The sequence below is a fragment of the Rattus norvegicus genome, chromosome 1, assembly GCF_036323735.1.
Source record: "Rattus norvegicus strain BN/NHsdMcwi chromosome 1, GRCr8, whole genome shotgun sequence".
Lineage (NCBI taxonomy): Eukaryota > Metazoa > Chordata > Mammalia > Rodentia > Muridae > Rattus > Rattus norvegicus.
In genome coordinates, this window is record NC_086019.1 from 7473345 (window position 1) to 7492075 (window position 18731).

The 18731-nt window shown below is 40.5% G+C and overlaps 1 protein-coding gene across 2 annotated transcripts; it reads left to right on the top strand.

Moving 5' to 3' along the window:
* Nucleotides 1–2291: 2291 nt before the first annotated feature.
* On the top strand, nt 2292–18375 carry Fbxo30 (F-box protein 30). 2 transcript variants are annotated; one of them, XM_006227640.5, is made up of 3 exons: nt 2292–2432; nt 9835–11875; nt 17362–18375. In XM_006227640.5, the coding sequence occupies exons 2-3, from the start codon at nt 9851–9853 to the stop codon at nt 17563–17565; spliced, it is 2229 nt and encodes a 742-aa protein (XP_006227702.1). In that variant the 5' UTR covers nt 2292–2432; nt 9835–9850; the 3' UTR covers nt 17566–18375.
* Nucleotides 18376–18731: the final 356 nt, after the last annotated feature.

Consider the following 18731-nt stretch of genomic DNA (forward strand, 5'->3'; position numbering starts at 1 on the left):
GATTTTTTGATTGCTTTGGTCTTAGGCTATCCAAATACAGGCTGGTGATTTAACTGGTCAAGAAAGCCTGTTTAAATTAAGGGTGCTATTAGCCTTGACACTGAACAAATATAAGAGCCATTGGTCAGGATTTGTTTAGTCAATTTTCTCTGAAAACTCCCATCTCTTATAATCCAGCCTTGCCTGCAGGCTTTATGATTGTGGTCTTATTTTGGCTAGATTTTGTGTATGTATGTGGAGCCAACCCTAGGTGCCATTCCTCAGGAACCATCTACCCTACTTGTAGGATGATGTCATTATGCAGGTGAAGGTACAAGATAGAAGAAGGCCTGTCATTGGATGAGAAGGAAGGATGGGCGGGAGAAAAATTTTAGAGGAGGAGGAGACTGGAGAGAGAGAGCAAGAGAGGTAGCAGCCAAGAGAACACGAAGGTGGATGTTAAGATTTCTCTCTGCACATTTACAGGTTGTTATGAATATTCTTAAGGGATGGATGTGTACAGGATTTTGTATGTCTAGATTGCAAATTATATCTTATCAATTGGATCAGAGGTTATTGTGTTGTGTTCTTTCATGTGGTGATTTAATTGAGTTCAGGAAAGTGCATGGTGGCAGGACACTGGGCCACCATGGAATTGGGATGTGTATGGCTGGCATGGTGGCAACCTGCCTTGGGAACTAGAGAGATTCTTGGGTAGAGAGACTGTCACCAGGCTCAGAGAGTAGCCATCAGCAGTGTGATATGGAATGGAACAAAGAGGGTGAGGTGCTTTGCTGACTGAGATGAAAATATCCAACAGATGCCACGAGGCACCACGGTTCCGGCTCTAGTGCGGGATAAAAGAAGCGTTATTTCAATTTTACTGCAACACCTACTTTTTGAGAAAGGGCCTCATACTGAGGCTACATGGGGCTGCCTCCCCAGCCCTGGGATTAAATACTCACACTACCACACTTGGTGGTGAACCTGCTTGCTCAGCAAAAACTTTACCAACTGACTTACCTTCCCCGTCCTATAGTTTTTATTGTATTCCACTATGAAATTGAAAAAATAGAGTATGTATTTTTCCTAAGTCTATGCAAGAGTAGTTTAAGAACGGGGGATGCTTCTCTCTTTAAAGAGAGTAGACAGGTCAAACCTGCTACTGCTTATTTGTTCGTTTTAAATTGCCAAAGTGCCTGTTGCTTTTCTGAGTGTCTAAGCCACATAAATGGTAGCTTTGTTTCACAAGTCTAGACCAAAGTCCACGTATACTTCAGAGGACATATTTGATTCCTGGTAGTGTCTGGTTGCCACTTATGGAAGGGCAGAGGTTTCTGATTTGTACTGACTCCCACTCAGCTTGAGGTGGCAGACGACCTAGTGTCAAAAACCCAGACCTTTTCAGTGTGCTCAGTCTTAAAAGTTCCTCAGGGTTTTGTGCAGCTGTTGTCCGAATGTGCTGGTCTTTAAGGTGAAAAAGTCTTGAGACTCGGTCCCTGGACCGTGAATCACGTGAGCCACCGTTTCCAACAGCTGGAGGTAAAAATTGCAGTCACCAGGAATGGCCACCCAAGGGGGTTTTCTCACCTCTGCCCCTCCGCCAGTCAGGGCCACGACTCCTTCAACGTGGCTCTGAGACGGGCGTCGGTGACGTCAGCGCCCCTCAGTCTCACACTTGGGCCTGGCGGTAGTAACAGGGACGCCTACACGCCGTGTGTGTAGGCCTGGGTGGCTGCGGGGACGCGCCGCGCCCTCTGGAGGCCGCGTGGGGCGCTCCAAGGAATCCACCCTCCGGCGGGCTGACGGGCAGCAGGGCTCTTACAAGGGGAAACGGGTCACAGAGCAGAGCGGTCACCGAGTCACAGGGCTCGGGCACGTGAGGTGGTGGCAGTTACCACAGACAACCGGAGCTGGCCTATTTCCTGCGGGTGCGAGCTAGGAGGACGCGTCGCGCTTCTGGGGCCTGCGTTCTCTACAGTGCCACACGGGTTCTGGGAGTCCTTCCGTTAAATAAATAAATAGAAACAAAAAACAAAGGTTCAAAAGCTGAGCCGGGCTGGGAGCACCGTGGGAGCCTTGCGGGAGCATCACGGGGACGCGCCAACGGGGACGCGCCAACAGGGACGCTCCACGAGTTCTCTGCGTCCGGCCTCACCGGCAGAGGGCAGCGTGCGCGTCCTCGTCGGCCGTGCGTGCGCGCGCTCGCGCGCTCGCTCCGGGGCCGGGGGGCGGGGCGCAGCGGGGCGGGGCGCGCGAGGAGGGCGGTGGCGGTTGGAGGCCGAGGAGAAAAGGCGGCGGTCCGGCCGGGGCAGACACGCTGAGGATTGGGACGGGACCGGCTCTGTACGTGGTCCGGTCCGGTCCGGTCCGGTGCGGGGAGGCTGCAGAGCGGCCGGACGCGACGGACAGGGCTGCCGGGGTTTGAGTGGCGCTTCGGCCCGCGTGGGCTGGTGAGTGTGGCGAGGCCGCGGGAGGCTGGCGCGGGGACGCGGGCGGTCAGCGGCAGGGACGGCGCGGGCCCAGGGGGCGGCGGGGCCGGTGGAGTCGGCGCAGCTCGGAGGCTCCCGTCCAGCTCGCCCGGGCCTCGAATCGCGCCCGGCTGCCTGTGTGGCCCGCCCTTGAGGCTCCCGGCAAATGGCGCCCCGACCCCGGGGGACGCCGACCCGGGTGAGACCCCCCCCCCAACACACACACACACAATGAGCGCGGAGGAGTCCCGGGGGACCCCGGAAAGCGTGGTTCGCACCCTCTGGCTTGTAGGGACTTGGGTGGTTTGGGCGCAAACGGGTTAAGGGACCGCGAGGCATCTCCAAGAGTCCCCGCCGGATAAGCGAAGTTGGTAACTTGTCCATTCATGGAAGTGAGAGGCGCGGAGGCTTCGCCGTGGCCCTTGTTAAAGGGAGACTTAGGGATCATCCCCCCACCCCCAAATTACTGGGTCCAGCTCGTGGAGTCCCACATCGGAAGCAGGACAAGGAACGCAGGGCGGATTCAAAGTCACTCGGGAATACATTTTAACCTCGACCGAGGCCTGTGTTTACCACGCTTCTCCTAGCCCCCCTCTCCCTTCTTTGAGCCCCGTGGTAAATCCCGGATGAAAAGATGCTTGGGAAGGAGTTGACCTTTTCTCTCATGATTGCTTTGTTGACTGTGATCCAAGATGGAAGTTATTTGTGGGCATCCTGGTATCAGAGAGGGTTAACGTTTTTAAAACGAAATCTCAAAAAGGTTGAGGTTTTTCTATTTGCTCCCTGCTAAATTTCAGGCACAGTCAGTTACATTAACATGTTTTGCACGCTTTTCTGTTAGTTTTCCCAACCAATCCCATGTTGACTGGCAGTGAGACAAAGGATACCATAAAGTCTCCCTGTTTGCCTTTTCTAAAGCATGCAGTTTCGTTGAATCACTCTCCTTTATGCTTAGTCACTGTTTCTTGCTGTGGGAGTTTAGTTGGGGACAACATGATGTTTTGCTAACTTGTTAGATCACCAGTTTGTACAGAGGGACATAAGCTTTTGTGTGTGTGTGTGATTCTAGAAATAGTAGGTGTTTGATGAATAATATAAGAAACTGAAACCTATGGATTCCATGTGTTTAATTTCAACCTAATGTTCTGAATGTTTAGATTTAGATTTAAGGTTTTTTTGTATATCGTTTTAAAATATGAAATATTTAAATAAAATGTACTTTTAAAAATAATATTGCATAAAATAATTGCTAACACTTCCCATATGGTTGGAGAGGTGCATTAAGGTCAGACAAACAGGCTTTAGTTAATGTGTTTACTATTTGATATAGCATGTTTCTAAAATGTAACTTGGATAGTCTTCTAAATAAGTTTTTAAGACAACTGTTTATTTAATAGAAGGAATTATTCTTGCTAGGCATTTTCTTGGAGAATATCATTGCATTTATGCATTATATTCAAGGATAAAAGTTTTAAGTTAAGGACTGAGAAAATATTACACTTCATATTAATTATGATGAGATAGGTGCGATTCAACTGAAGTAGTTGTTTGTATATGTGCATACTAGTAGGAAAGTATTACATCGGAATGTACTTCAGTTAAAACCTGGTTGGTTTTTGTTTTAAACAAAAAGATGTTTTTTTTTTTTTTTTTTTTTTGCTTTTTTTCTTTTTTACAGACTAGTTAATGTTAGCACTGGGTAGAATGGTGCCTTATATAATGGTTACTGCATTTAGTAAACTATACATTTAAGTAACATTTAAAAGTAGTTGTGTAAATCTGACTATTGTGTAAAGCAGAGCTACTATATTTGTGTACTAGTGGACACAGACATAACTGTAGCCAACTTTTCAGAAGTCGGGATTGCTTTTAAAGGACAACAATTGCCTCAAGGTCAAAAGCTGAGGCTTCCTAGAAGCTCATCTTCCTGCCTTCTTAGACTGAGTCTTTCCTGTCACTTGAGTAGACCTGGTTTTATCCATTTGTTTAAATAGGTTCTCAACTGAATATTAAATTTAATTTCTGATCCAAGGCTATGATTTTTCCATTTGTGTATTTAGGAGAGAAAATTGTGAGTAGTTAGAACTTTAGCTTCAAAATTTTTAACCATGACCAGTTTTGAAATGTTTTAATTTTGAAATGTTACATCCAGGGGGGATAAGAACATGAAAATAAGTTTCCATATCATTAGCTCATTCTTCTATAAAACCAGAAGCAAAGTTTAATAAAATAATTAGAGTATAACTCATTTAGCCATTGCCCTGGTTAGTTTCAGTTGTCAACTTGACAAAACCTTGAGTCTGAGAGAAGAAGCCTTAATTGAAGAATTGAAGAATTACCTAGGTCACTCTGTGAGGATGTCAGGGCTGGACCTAGCCCTCTGTGAGCAGTACCATCCTAGACTACACACACTCTCGTACACACACACACACACACACACACACACACACACACGAAGCTAGCCGAGCATCAGACAGTGAGCAAGCAAAAAAGCAGCATTCCATCATGGCTTCTGCTTGAGTTCCTACCCTGACTTCCCTGGATGAACTGTGACCTGGAATGAACGCGTTAGCTGAAACAAACTTTTTCCTCCCTGTAGTTGCTTTTGGTCCAGGTGTTTTATGTGTTACCTCAGCAGGTATAATGAAGCTAGAAAATCAGTGGGTTGAGTTGGAAATTTCACGGGAATCTAATTTTCATTATGTGGAGCCATCACCACCACAGCTTTGACTGCTTGATGTTGTTGGTTGTGATTTGTTTTTACTGTGCTCAAAACAGAATCCAAGCCCTTGCATCTGGTAGGCAAATGCTCTACTGCTGAGCTCCCTATCTGGCCACCACACCACACCACCACCTCCACCACCAACACCACCACACCACCCCTTTAAAAGCAGATAAACTGACCGAGATATAGATTTGTTAACTTCAAAACTAAATGCATCAGTTTGATTAGTGGATCAGCAAGTATTCTGTTTTTTACATACTAGTACCTCTGACTATACAGAAGATAAAATTTTCCTGAGACACATAACTAATAAATTGTTAATTTCTGGTAATAAGCTCCCTTATAATTAGACAAGACTCACACACACACACACCAGCCTCCTTAGAATATGTTTAGTAGAATTGTTTCCTCTAATAACATAAATGTAATGCTAAGCAGTAGGCTCTGCTGATGCCACTTCAGATTTTGAGGTTATTTTCCTTCATGCTCTGCTCAGGCATTGTACATACATGTACAGGTAACAACCCATACCTTCCTTTGTAAACCTGGAGTTTTTCTGTATATTCAGTTTTCTACTTTTTTTTTTTTAAGGTCAAAATTGAAGTTACTGTTTGATGACCATTAGGTTTTATCTCCATATGCCTGGGACATATTAGTGTTTGAGCACCATTAACTATGTATTGAAGTGTTTTAAACTTATTTTCTAATGCTAGATTTGTACTTTTTTTTTTATCATGTCATTTTCCATGAAATCAAGAATGCCTGGGAATTTTATTTTCTTGGATTTCTTCTTTCATTCATATAATTAATTACCCAAGTGCATATGAAATGGAAGCATAGTTGTGAACTCAGGGAACATAAAGAGTGTATGGGCAGGCATTTGGTTCTTGGAGATTATCATTTTCCTGTAGAGATTTTTTTTTTTAAAGAAAGCTTTATTTTTCAGTTGTCCTAGCACTGCCATAGAAAGTGCAGCCCATAGTAGCTTGTGTTTTGTAAGGGGTCCATGCCTTGCTTTGGGTTCTAGGGGAAGGTCACAAGCTGAAACTAGAGTTGGCACACATGGCATATAGTAGTGAGGGAGAAGTGTGTGTCTCGTGTGCATCTGTTAGAGACAGGTAAGCATTAGAAACAGCCTCAGTTGTATTAAATAACTTTTTCCTTAGCATATTTTAAATTTGTGCTAGTATATGATTATATCATCACCTTATTTTAGTGAATTTTGAGAAATAGTAGAAGGCACTGTCTGTCTTTGTTCCTTAAATGAGAAGCTCTTGTTTTATTGTTTGGAAAGTGCCATGTCTAAGGATTGCTAGTCAGCCACAGGTTATGAGTTGGCAACCAACTTCTCTTAGAGAAAACTGAAATTATTGTAAAAATTCCATCATATTCAAATAATTTTTTTGTCTAATGAAACTTTTAGTAACTTTTTTTAAGTGTATCATAATAGAAATTGATTTGGGTATGTTTAAAAAGGCCATCGAGTTTAATCAATGAAGCTCATTTCAAAGTTGAAGCCATAATTTTCTTTTTTTTTTTTTTTTTTTTTTTTCGGAGCTGGGGACGGAACCCAGGGCCTTGCGCTTCCTAGGCAAGCGCTCTACCACTGAGCTAACCCCCAGCCCTATTGAAGCCATAATTTTAACACAGTGTTTTTGACCAGGTCTGGTGTGCCACTGTTTAACTGATAAATTAAGGATTCAACTTTAAAAACCCGTTACACAGGATTCATGAACAATTTCAAATACTGTGTGAAGGCATTTTAAATTTTATAATAGTGACCTTGATTCGAAACAGGATAAATTTGGAAGAGCTTTAAAGTTTAAAAGCTAGTCTCTGTCCCCAGAAAGGCTATTACTGAACTTTATTTCTTTGCATATTTATAAAATGGACTTGATCTAGATTCCTATTTTGTATGGACATGTCGAGAATGGTTAAATTTATATGTTCATATTTAAAACAGATGGTCAAAGCAATGTAATGTGCTTTACTAACTAGCTCTAATCACAAGGTGATTAAGTGTTAAGACTAAACTACAAGCAAAATTGTGTAATCTTCATTCATCAGAGAACATCTTAAAATTGAATCACCAGCTCTTAAAATTGAAGAGCTACCTCATGTTCTTAAAGTTTTATAAGTAAACATGTCTGCTAGTCCCATGAATAGTGATAAGATGTGCGTTCAAGTCCCCACCTCTGCTCTTAACTAGATAGATGACTTTGAGCAGCCACTTACTACTATTGAACACAATTTTTCTCTGAGTTGTAAGAAATGGATTTGGTATTTGTTAAGGATAAAAGGAGTGTACATTTTATATTAATTTTTTTCTGTCTGCTTCAAAAAGCAATAAAATACTATAAACATGTTGCTATGGCTACATTTTTATAACACTTTTATTGAGAGAGGGGTAATGCAGAAGAGGCTACTTAATTTTGAACTGGAGATTCTTTTGCATTTACCTTTGCAAGTTGTTACTGTCCTTGCAGGTGAGGCAGACCGCGGTGGGTATTATCTTAAACACCTTTCAACTAAGTGATATTACCAAACTGTGCTCTGCCTGGTGTGCTTGTGTGGTGGTGTGGATAATAACATAAAGTGTTCCACCACACCATGTTCCAAACACTGCTTGTTTTTAGATTTCTCTCTTGGTAACAGGCAAGTCCATCCTCTAGCATGTGAGATAAACTCAGCCTTGTTGCAAAATGAGAAAGCTCCAGCTGTTTCTACACGTACCCCGCCTCAGTGAGGTTTAATTCTCATTAAACCTTTTCATTGCTTCAGCTATAAATCTTTCCTTTAATTAATCTATCATTTCCTCTCTTGTGGTTCTTTTAGTACAACCAGTTTAAATTTAGAGTAAACACTTGCCTATGGATTTCATGAGAAAATAACATTAAAAGTATTCAACTCTTTGCTATTTATAAGCACAATTAAACATAATTTGGTGTTGAATGTGTACTGTTTTACATGGCATCATTGAATAAAAATCACATCAACTCAAGACTTTTCTACTAATAAAGAAGAGCTCTTTAGTAACAGTTTAGCTTTTATTATTTCTGTTTGAGGAATGTTAGTCTTCAACCAGACAAAAAGTTGTAACAGTTTGTGGAATTATTACTTACTTGAAACCAAGCTAGAATTTATCTAAGTGCATGCCAGAGATGTAGCAGCCATATGCACTCAGTGAAGAAAATAGGCTACAATTTTTAAATTTAGAATATTATACACTACAGGATAATTAAGATTGCAAAACGCTGAGTTGAATAGCCTCTTCAGTCTACAGTGGAAGAGGCTATTTATTTTGAAACTCAAGAGTGTTCTGTGTCTGGAAATAGCTCTAGAGGTCTGGAGTTTGGAAGGTTTTTAGGCAGGATGTATAGATGAGTTTTCATCCTATAGAGGGTAAATGAAAGTTGGAAAAACCTAACACAGCCAGAAAGAATGCATAGTGTGAACAAGAACTGACAGGAAATCCTGAAGAAAAGTACTATTTAAAGAAAAGACTATAAAGAAAGGTAGAAGGGAAATTGCGTAATGTGACAGCATGGAAGTAGGGAAAGGATTAACAGTCCACGACAGGAGTCCGTGATTCTAAGGACACGGCAAAGGCGGTGAGCTGGAGGAGGAAAGAATAAAGCAGCCATTTAGGTGATGCCTGCGAAAGATAGGAGTTAGTTAACTTCTCACCGCCAATAGAAACAAAAAGAGCGGTTAAAGATTTAGGGAAAGCATGCATTTAATAAACGCAGTTACAATTAAATTGGCATATTTTGGTTATACTTTCTCTTTTGGTATAAACTTTGATGAAATGTTGAAATGATCAGTTTTAAGATCTATTTGATGGATACTGTTTCTCTACCCTTAAATTATCAGTGATGTTTACTTCCTAAACTTCCTAAAAGACTGAATTCCATTGACGAACACATACCACTCATGATTGGCTCACTCTCAGAACTTTATAGCATTTCATCACAGTCTATTAATATTAGGAATTTTGAACATGTTTTATCAACTCATATGCTGTTACTTTAGAAATGAATTTCTCTTTCTCCTCTTTACCAATTTACCTGGCCTAGCCCTTTTCTATGTGAACTGTTTTCTCTCTTACCATTTTCCTTCTATTGTATTGGTCCCATAATATGACATGATCCAGTATTTTCCTGATAAAGTTGCTGTATATTTTAGTTAAACCTTTGATAATTTGTAGAGTTTATTATGACCAAATAGAAGAGGTCAGTAGATAAAGTAGATAAACGTGAATTCATGTGTTTAAAGGGAGGAAAGACACTAATAAAATCTTGGCTAAATGTCATAATGAAATGCAGACTATTCTCAGCAACATGATGAGGGACCCGCAGTGAGGCATACCAAAGTCAGGCTCATTGAAATTGAAAAGCTAAAGTCTAGTATTCTCTAAAAGTCAGGTGCTAACAATAACACTGTTGTTAGAATTTATTTATTTAATATACAGTACTTACTATATTTTGAGTATTCTAAGTGCTTAAGTTCCTTTAAGATGTATTAATCATGTCAAAATGTTTTATACACTTTATGTATTTCATTCTCAATAATAAGCATATCAGTGGTGTGATTTACTATGCAGTTTTGATTTTGTTTATTTGTCTAATGTACTTTACCTTTTTCTATTTCAAAAACTAGAGTTGGACTGGCCATTATGGAGGAAGAGGTACAGCAGCACTCACACTGTGTGAACTGTGTCAGTAGAAGGTGTATGACCAGACCAGAGCCTGGCGTTTCCTGTGACTTGATTGGTTGTCCATTGGTTTGTGGAGCAGTCTTCCATTCTTGTAAAGCTGATGAGCATCGACTCTTGTGTCCTTTTGAACGAGTACCCTGCTTAAATAGTAACTTTGGGTGTCCATTTACCCTGGCACGAAATAAAGTTGCTGAACATCTCGAAATGTGTCCTGCAAGTGTGGTGTGCTGCACTATGGAGTGGAACCGATGGCCCGTTAGTTATTCAGACCGCAAGTCATATGAAAGTCTAAGCAGAGATGCTGATGAAGTGTCACAGTTAGACATGGCTTTGGCCCTTCAAGATCAAAGAATGCTTTTGGAATCTCTCAAAGTAGCCACCATGATGTCAAAAGCAACTGGTAAAATATCTAAACCTAGAGAACAGATCTCAGTGAACTCAAGTGTTCAGGAAGTACCACGTGCTAATGGGTTGGTGTCCGCTGACGAAGAGTCATATGGTGCACTTTATGAAGCTACTGTAGAAACAACCAGAAGCTTGGCTGCTGCTTTAGATATCCTAAACTCTGCCACAAGAGATATTGGCATGTTAAATACAAGTCTCCAAGGTACCACAAATGAAATGGATGAGGAGAGTAACAGAGAAAGCTCCCAGGACAGAAACGCGAAAGACCAGGATCACCTTGACGAGGGTGAGATAGGGGCAGTAGGTGGAATTGATTATACTGGCACAAGTCAGAATGCTCAGGCTGAACAAAATGGCTCAAGTGATTTATTATGCAACTTAAATACAAGTTCTTACGATACTTCTGCTCTTTGTAATGGCTTTCCTTTGGAAAAGATGTGTACACAGGTCAAAGACCAGGATCAAAATTTTCATGGTGATTCCACAGAAAGTAACATAACAAATGGAGACTGTGTGGAAGCTGATGGTACTTCAGAACCTCCCAGTTCACTTTTAGTAGCAGAACAACTTAAGGAAGGAAGTGCTTTGCCAGATAGTACCTATCAACATATCCTCATGCCGGACGAAGATGATGATGAGGACTTGTGTTGGAAAAAAGACTTAGGGGACTCGAAAGATGTTAATGGTTCACCTTTGAGTCACGCGACTTCATTCAAGTTTCTTTCTAATTCATGGTATATACCAAAGGAAGACAAAGCAGTCGATACTTCAGATTTAGAGGTTGCAGAAGATCCCATGGGCCTCCAAGGAATAGATCTGATTACAGCAGCATTACTGTTTTGTCTGGGAGATTCTCCAGGTGGGAGGGGCATATCTGATAGCCGCATGGTTGATGTTTATCACGTTGACTTTGGGACACAGACTTTTTCACTTCCATCTGCAATATTAGCTACAAATACAATGGTTGGAGAAATAGCTTCAGCTTCAGCTTGTGATCATGCCAATCCACAGCTTTCAAATCCAAGCCCTTTTCAGACACTTGGGCTGGACTTAGTTTTGGAATGTGTTGCTAGGTACCAGCCTAAGCAGCGTTCAATGTTTACCTTTGTATGCGGACAGTTATTTAGAAGAAAAGAATTTTCTTCCCATTTTAAGAACGTGCATGGTGACATTCACGCTGGACTCAATGGATGGATGGAGCAGAGGTGTCCTTTAGCTTATTATGGTTGTACGTATTCTCAGCGTAGATTTTGCCCTTCAACACAAGGAGCAAAGATCATACATGACCGCCATTTAAGGTCATTTGGAGTTCAGCCATGTGTATCTACAGCATTAGAAGAGCCTTCTAGAAACTGTGTGTTGGGATTACGTAGTGACCATCTAAGTAGTCTCCCTTTTGAGGTACTCCAACATATTGCAGGCTTCCTTGATGGCTTCAGTTTATGCCAGCTTGCATGTGTATCCAGGCTAATGAGGGACATTTGTGGCAGTTTACTTCAGTCTCGTGGAATGGTAATATTGCAGTGGGGGAAAAAGAAGTATCCAGAAGGAAATTCATCCTGGCAGATAAAAGAAAAGGTCAGTTTAATTTTGACTTATCAGCCTTTCTTAACATAAAGTATACACTTAACTAATGCTATGATACATTGTATCTAATAAGTTTTGACAGTGATCTTATCCTACAATGTACTAAGTCATTATGATGACGTACTTTAAAAATGTTAATAAAAGACTGAAGTCATTAGGATTCTTAGCAGTCGCTCGTGTTTCATAGATTTCTTGAATCTAAATTCTGTTGAAATATTTGTGAGCAGTTTTCCATTCTTTTTTTTTTTTTTTTTTTTTTTTTTTTTTTTTTTTCCGGAGTTGGGTACCGAACCCAGGGTCTTGCGCTTGCTAGGCAAGCGCTCTACCACTGAGCTAAATCCCCAACCCTGTTTTCCATTCTTTTCTAACAACTTTTGTGACCATGTCTCTATCTGTCCTCTTCTAATTTTGACTGAAACATTTTCAGCAGAAGAAGACAGTTGAGGAACCCAGAAAAGGATTTTCTTGGACCTTCAATTGTCTCTATTTTTAATGGTGTCTTTTTCAGGATGAGAAAAAAAATGTAACTATTACCACAGTCACCCTAGTAAGTAAGTAACAAACAAAGTCTGTGGGCAATGATGGCCTTAATGGGTGAGTGAGGCTGCAGTGTCAGATGAAAAGCTTAGAGACTTTGTTACCATTTGTGGGGACTCTGGATTTAGGGCAAAAGAAGCACGTATATTATTGAGAAAATTGATACGGAAATTTAAGCAGACTTAAATTTAACTACATTCTGCTTTTGCCTAGTTTCTTCTGTGTGGAGCACTATCCAAGACCTCACAGGTATCTGCAACTAAAGACCCGTCATAGGAATCTTTATATAACAACTTGCATAAACAGTATTTGTCTGCACAGCACTCAGAATCAGGGAACTTTATTCTTGGCCCTTAGGTTTTGTCTTACTCAATGCTCCAGTCTTTTAAAAAAAAAAAAAAAGGGTTGGGGATTTAGCTCAGTGGTAGAGCGCTTGCCTAGGAAGCGCAAGGCCCTGGGTTCGGTCCCCAGCTCCGAAGAAAAAAAAAAAAAAAAAAAAAAAAAAAAGTCTGCTTTTCCGCTCTCTTGAGACTTTGACCAATTTTTTACCCTCTTGTTTTGGTTTGCCCTAGAGTTATCTGTATTTTGATGCTAATTCCACTGCCCTAAGGATAGCTGACTAGTCACTCAGGAATCTGGTGACTTCAGCAGAACCTTCTCCCCATTGAATTCATAAAACACAGGTGGGGGGCAGGTACAGGATAGAAGGAGGCCTGTCATTGGAGGAGAAAGAAGGATGGGTGGAAGAGAAGTTTGAAGGAAGAGCTGAGGAGACTGGAACGGAAAGGAGGGAGAGAGAGGAGGAGTGGGTGAAACGCCATGGCTGGTGATGTTAAGATTCCGCTCTGTTTATTTATAGGTTATTAATGGTTTTAAAGGATGGATGGTACTGGGCTTTATATGTTTATGTGGGCAATTATACTTATCAATTGGGTCAAAGATTATTGTGTTGTGTGTTCTTTTATGTGATGGTTTGAGTGTAGTAAAGTGTGGCAGCAGGAGACACTGGGCTGCTGCAGAGTTGGGATGTGTTTCAGCCAAGATATCTAGCAGATAGATATCTTGGGGCACTGAGGTGTTGGACCTAGCAGGGTAAAAGATACCTTTTTTATTTTTTATATTTTTACAACAACACCCCAAGAATGAGTTCTGGTGGTAGTTTCTTCAGATAGGTATATGTGAGCATTTAAATTTTCTAGATAGATGTGTCTCCATCCTTTGGAATAAGACAGTGTAATTGCTTTTGTCTTTAGTTACTAGTACTTGCATATGGAATGAATTACTTTCTAGTAGTATAAATTTCTACAGAGACCTGGTCTTGAAGATTACATTGGTATACGTTTTACAGATTCCTGATCAGTGTGCTCCTGTTTTCTTGTTGAGCTAACCATAATATGGCAGCATCCACTGACCATCTCTGCCTGATCACCCCACAGCTTCTCCTCAGACTCAATATGTCTAGCTTGTTCTCCCTGGACCCACCTAATCCCAGGAAGTAGCACCTTTGTCTATTAAGCTGCCTAAACCAGAAACTTGGGAGTTGGGGTTGACCCTTTTCTGTCCCCTTTATTCCCAAATTCTAGTTGGTTGGTCCTTTCAGGTACCTCAGGCTCACTTCACCATTTCACTTTGATTCTTTCTGGATTGCTACCACAGCTTCCTTTCAGTTTCTGCTTCAGTTAGGTTCTTCTCCAATATAGTCTCTGTATAAAAGGGACAAATATATCTTTTGGAATATATTTAATAATTGATGCAGTGCTCAAATCACCATATTTGTCCATTGCCTCAGAGATACATTTAAAATATCTCAATCTTTTTTTTCCAACACTAAACTTTTTTTTTCATCTTTATTAACTTGGGTATTTCTTATTTACATTTTGATTGTTATTCTCTTTCCCGGTTTCCGGGCCAACATCCCCCTAACCCCTCCCCTTCCCTTCTATATGGGTGTTCCCCTCCCCATCCTCCCCCCATTGCCGCCCTCCCCCCAACAATCTAGTTCACTGGGGGTTCAGTCTTAGCAGGACCCAGGGCTTCCCCTTCCACTGGTGCTCTTACTAGGATATTCATTGCTACCTATGAGGTCAGAGTCCAGGGTCAGTCCATGTATAGTCTTTGGGTAGTGGCTTAGTCCCTGGAAGCTCTGGTTGCTTGACATTGTTGTACATATGGGGTCTCGAGCCCCTTCAAGCTCTTCCAGTTCTTTCTCTGATTCCTTCAACGGGGGTCCTATTCTCAGTTCAGTGGTTTGCTGCTGGCATTCGCCTCTGTATTTGCTGTATTCTGGCTGTGTCTCTCAGGAGCGATCTACATCCGGCTCCTGTCGGTCTGCACTTCTTTGCTTCATCCATCTTATCTAGTTTAGTGACTGTATATGTATGGGCCACATGTTGGGCAGGTTCTGAATGGGTGTTCCTTCTGCCTCTGTTCTAAACTTTGCCTCCCTATTCCCTCCCGAGGGTATTCTTGTTCTCCTTTTAAAGAAGTAGTGAAGCATTCACATTTTGGTCATCCTTCTTGAGTTTCATGTGTTCTGTGCATCTAGGGTAATTCGAGCATTTGGGCTAATAGCCACTTATCAATGAGTGCATACCATGTGTGTTTTTCTGTGATTGAGTTACCTCACTCAGGATGATATTTTCCAGTTCCATCCATTTGCCTACGAATTGCATAAAGTCGTTGTTTTTGATAGCTGAGTAATATTCCATTGTGTAGATGTACCACATTTTCTGTATCCATTCCTCTGTTGAAGGGCATCTGGGTTCTTTCCAGCTTCTGGCTATTATAAATAAGGCTGCTATGAACATAGTGGAGCATGTGTCTTTGTTATATGTTGGGGCATCTTTTGGGTATATGCCCAAGAGAGGTATAGCTGGGTCCTCAGGTAGGTCAATGTCCAATATTCTGAGGAACCTCCAGAATGTCTCGTAATCTTATCTTTACCTCTTCAGTTTCCTCCTGTGACTTCATACTCTCCTTAAAGTTTTGATGTTTCATTTCTTGCCTTAAAGCTTTTGGATATATTTCCCTGATATCTATACTTAAATGCCTGCAGTGTGCTAGGTAGGCAATTGTACATTTCTTTCATTAACCTACTACTCCCTGCACTTTACAAAAGAAAGTGTAACTTACCAAATATTCATTTATTGTATGTAGTGCTTGAGCTTGAGTGTGGGGGTTTCCTTGTGCTGTGCAAGTTCTCTCACTTAGCTCATTCTCAGCTTTCTTTTTCCTTTGTATTCTAATCGAGAGTTGTACTAAATTAACGAGGCTCAGTAATCTAGACAGGACTTGAATATGTAGTCCTCTTGCCTCATCCCCTAGGAGGCTGGGGTTGTAGACCTGTGCTATCAGGCTTGACAGCAGCGAGGGTTGTTGTTGTTGTCAGCTGAGAAATTTTTCTGTTCTCACAGAATTTTAAGGCATCTGACTACATTGGAAGCCCTTATTAGTCTCTTTCTTGAGAAACTGTAGTGCACACTGTCCTCACACTAGTGCCCCTGTCTAGAGTAGCCACTGGTTAGCATGTGGGGCTGGCCTTTTGTCCTTGTAGCTTTCCTGTCATACAGATTAAACCAACTGCAGATTAAAAGTACTTAGGGGAAAAAAATTGACTGACCGTGCACAGACTTTCCTTGTTGTTATTTCTTAAACAATGTGATGTAACCACACAACACATACATTGTATTAGGTGTTATATGTCATCTAGACATGATGTAAAGTTTATGGGAAGAAATGAATACATCATTTTATATAAGCATCACAGTTTTGATATTTGAGAAGGTCCCAGAACCAACTCTGCCATGTACCAAAGGAGTATTTACAGTGTGGTTTATCAATTAGACATTTGTATACACTAGAATGCTTGAGCGGCTCCTGCTTCAACCGTGCTTTTCAGGTAGTTTTACTCTGTATTCATGTTTATCTTCTAACATCCAGGAAGCACTAGGTATAAAAATGAGGAGAGGCCACAGCATTGTTGAACCAATAAGATTTGACAACAGCATTGGTTGAAGTAGGATTTTCGTGGTTGTAAGACTGGGTCTTGCTCATGTAGCCCAGTCTGGTGATCAATCCTCCTTCCTTAGCCTCCTAAGTTTGAGAGTGACAGTGTGAGCTACCATGACTGTCTTTGCAAAAAAATTACACGAATGTCATTTTTCAGGACCATCTATAAATAGAAGCAGCTGTTTGTGTTTATTATCGTTGGCCACTGTTCCTGCTGGTAAACAATAAAAGAAGCTACTTTACTACATAATAGTCTGCAACAGTGGTGTTCACCCTTTTATGCTGTGACCTTTAGCACAGTTCCTCATGTTATTCTGACCCCCAACCATAACATTATTTTTGTTGCTAATTCATAACTGTAACTTTGCTAGTTATGAACTGGAAAGTAAGTGTCTGTGTTTTCCAATAGTTTTAGGCAACCCCTGTGAAAAGGTGGTTCAGTTCTCAAAGGGGTCATGATCCACAGGTTGAGAACCGCTGGTCTAGGAAGTATTATTAGTCTACTTTATGGAGTGAAAGGAATGGAAGAAAAAGCTGGGGAGGAAAAGAGGAAGACACTTGTATCATCACCATCTCTAGATTATAGTTGTGCACAGCCAACTGAATAGGGTATATAATATATTTTATTTTAGGAAGTGGCTGTGAATTTATAAAGTGATATTTTATAAAAAGTCTTCAGTATATCTGGTTTGGTGTTATTTTTACTGTTAAAGTTTATTTATTGGTTAACTAATAGCTATTTTATAAATGTTTGACAAGCACAAATCACAGTGGATTTGCCCCTCTCTAACTTTTAGCTATTGGATCCTTTTGTGGATCTATTTTGTGTCTGTAGCATAGAGCAATGCATGCAGCTAGAGTAGAGCGAAGGGTGGGTGTTCTGAGCCCCTGTCTGTTGGACTATTTAAATCTGAAGTAGATTTTTCTTCTAGGTGTGGCGATTCAGTACTGCATTTTGTTCTGTTAATGACTGGAAGTTTGCAGACATCCTGAGCATGGCTGACCACTTGAAGAAATGCAGTTACAATGTTATAGAGAAGCGGGAGGAAGCAATCCCATTGCCATGTATGTGCGTGACTCGAGAACTCACAAAAGAAGGACGTTCCCTGCGCTCAGTTTTAAAGCCCGTACTGTAAAACTGTGACTTCACTTGCACAGCATGCAAGCAGCTGGCATCAGTTCTTTGTAATATGTGACACTTTATTAGTGCATTAAAGACTACAACTAGCCAAACTTATTGTCACTATGTATGTACTGTTTTGCAGTGACATATATTTTTATAATGTACTATTAGGTGGAAAAATGTTGCCTTAATATTTGAAATGTGTGAAATTGTTGGAACGTGATAGGCAGGATGAATAGTCTAATCTTTTTTGCATAATGTTAGTATTAATGGTGTGCACGTTTAAATTCTAAAATTTTTGCTTCTCAAACACAAAAAGATCTTGACCAAAAAATTCTTTGTTTTCTGTGGATTGAAGCCCATGCTATCCAAAAGCAAAACTTTGATTCAAATTTTTTGTTGCATAGATTTTTCACACAGTACATTCAGTTGTTGAAACACTGCCATAAGATTATTATGAGGTTTTCCTGGCACTTTTATAATTATTGATCACAAGTGAAATACAGTACTCACATAAAGGCACAATAATGACTTCATGTTTTAAAACAACTCACAAAGATACTTTATTTTCTGTTCTTACAACTCGTCTGCAAAAAAATGGTCACACAGTTCTTTTTTTCATTAAATACCATATCTGAAGAGTCATGGCACAGTGTATTATATGACAGATTAAAGTTAAAAGAAAGCAAGTCTGTGAATTTAACTTGACATTTTTCATGGTATTTCATATTTTCTAGGTATCTAATGTTTGAAAAGAAAATATACCTCACTTATAAGTTTGAATTTGGAATATTGTTTGAATAAACTTCAAATATTCAGAATACAGAGGGTTTGACTTTTTGAGGGGCCTTAAAAATGTTATACTTTTGATGTTTATAAAACACTTCAAGACATTTAAGACATTTAAAAATGTGAAACTTCAAAGTCTTTGTAAAATGATGTCAAGAAGAACTCTGTCTTGGTTGATAATCTTTATGAAACATTTCCACAGTTTTGCTTCACATATTCTCAGAAAATAAGAGTTGTGTCTTTCTGTAAACATCAAGTGTGATAATGAAATATTCAAAACTATAGGTTTCCAGTTGATTCATGCCATGTTTGTGTAATGTACGTATTTTTAAAAAACAAACATACTTTGTCAGTATTTAAAAGTAAGTTCTGAAGACAGGGACATTAAGT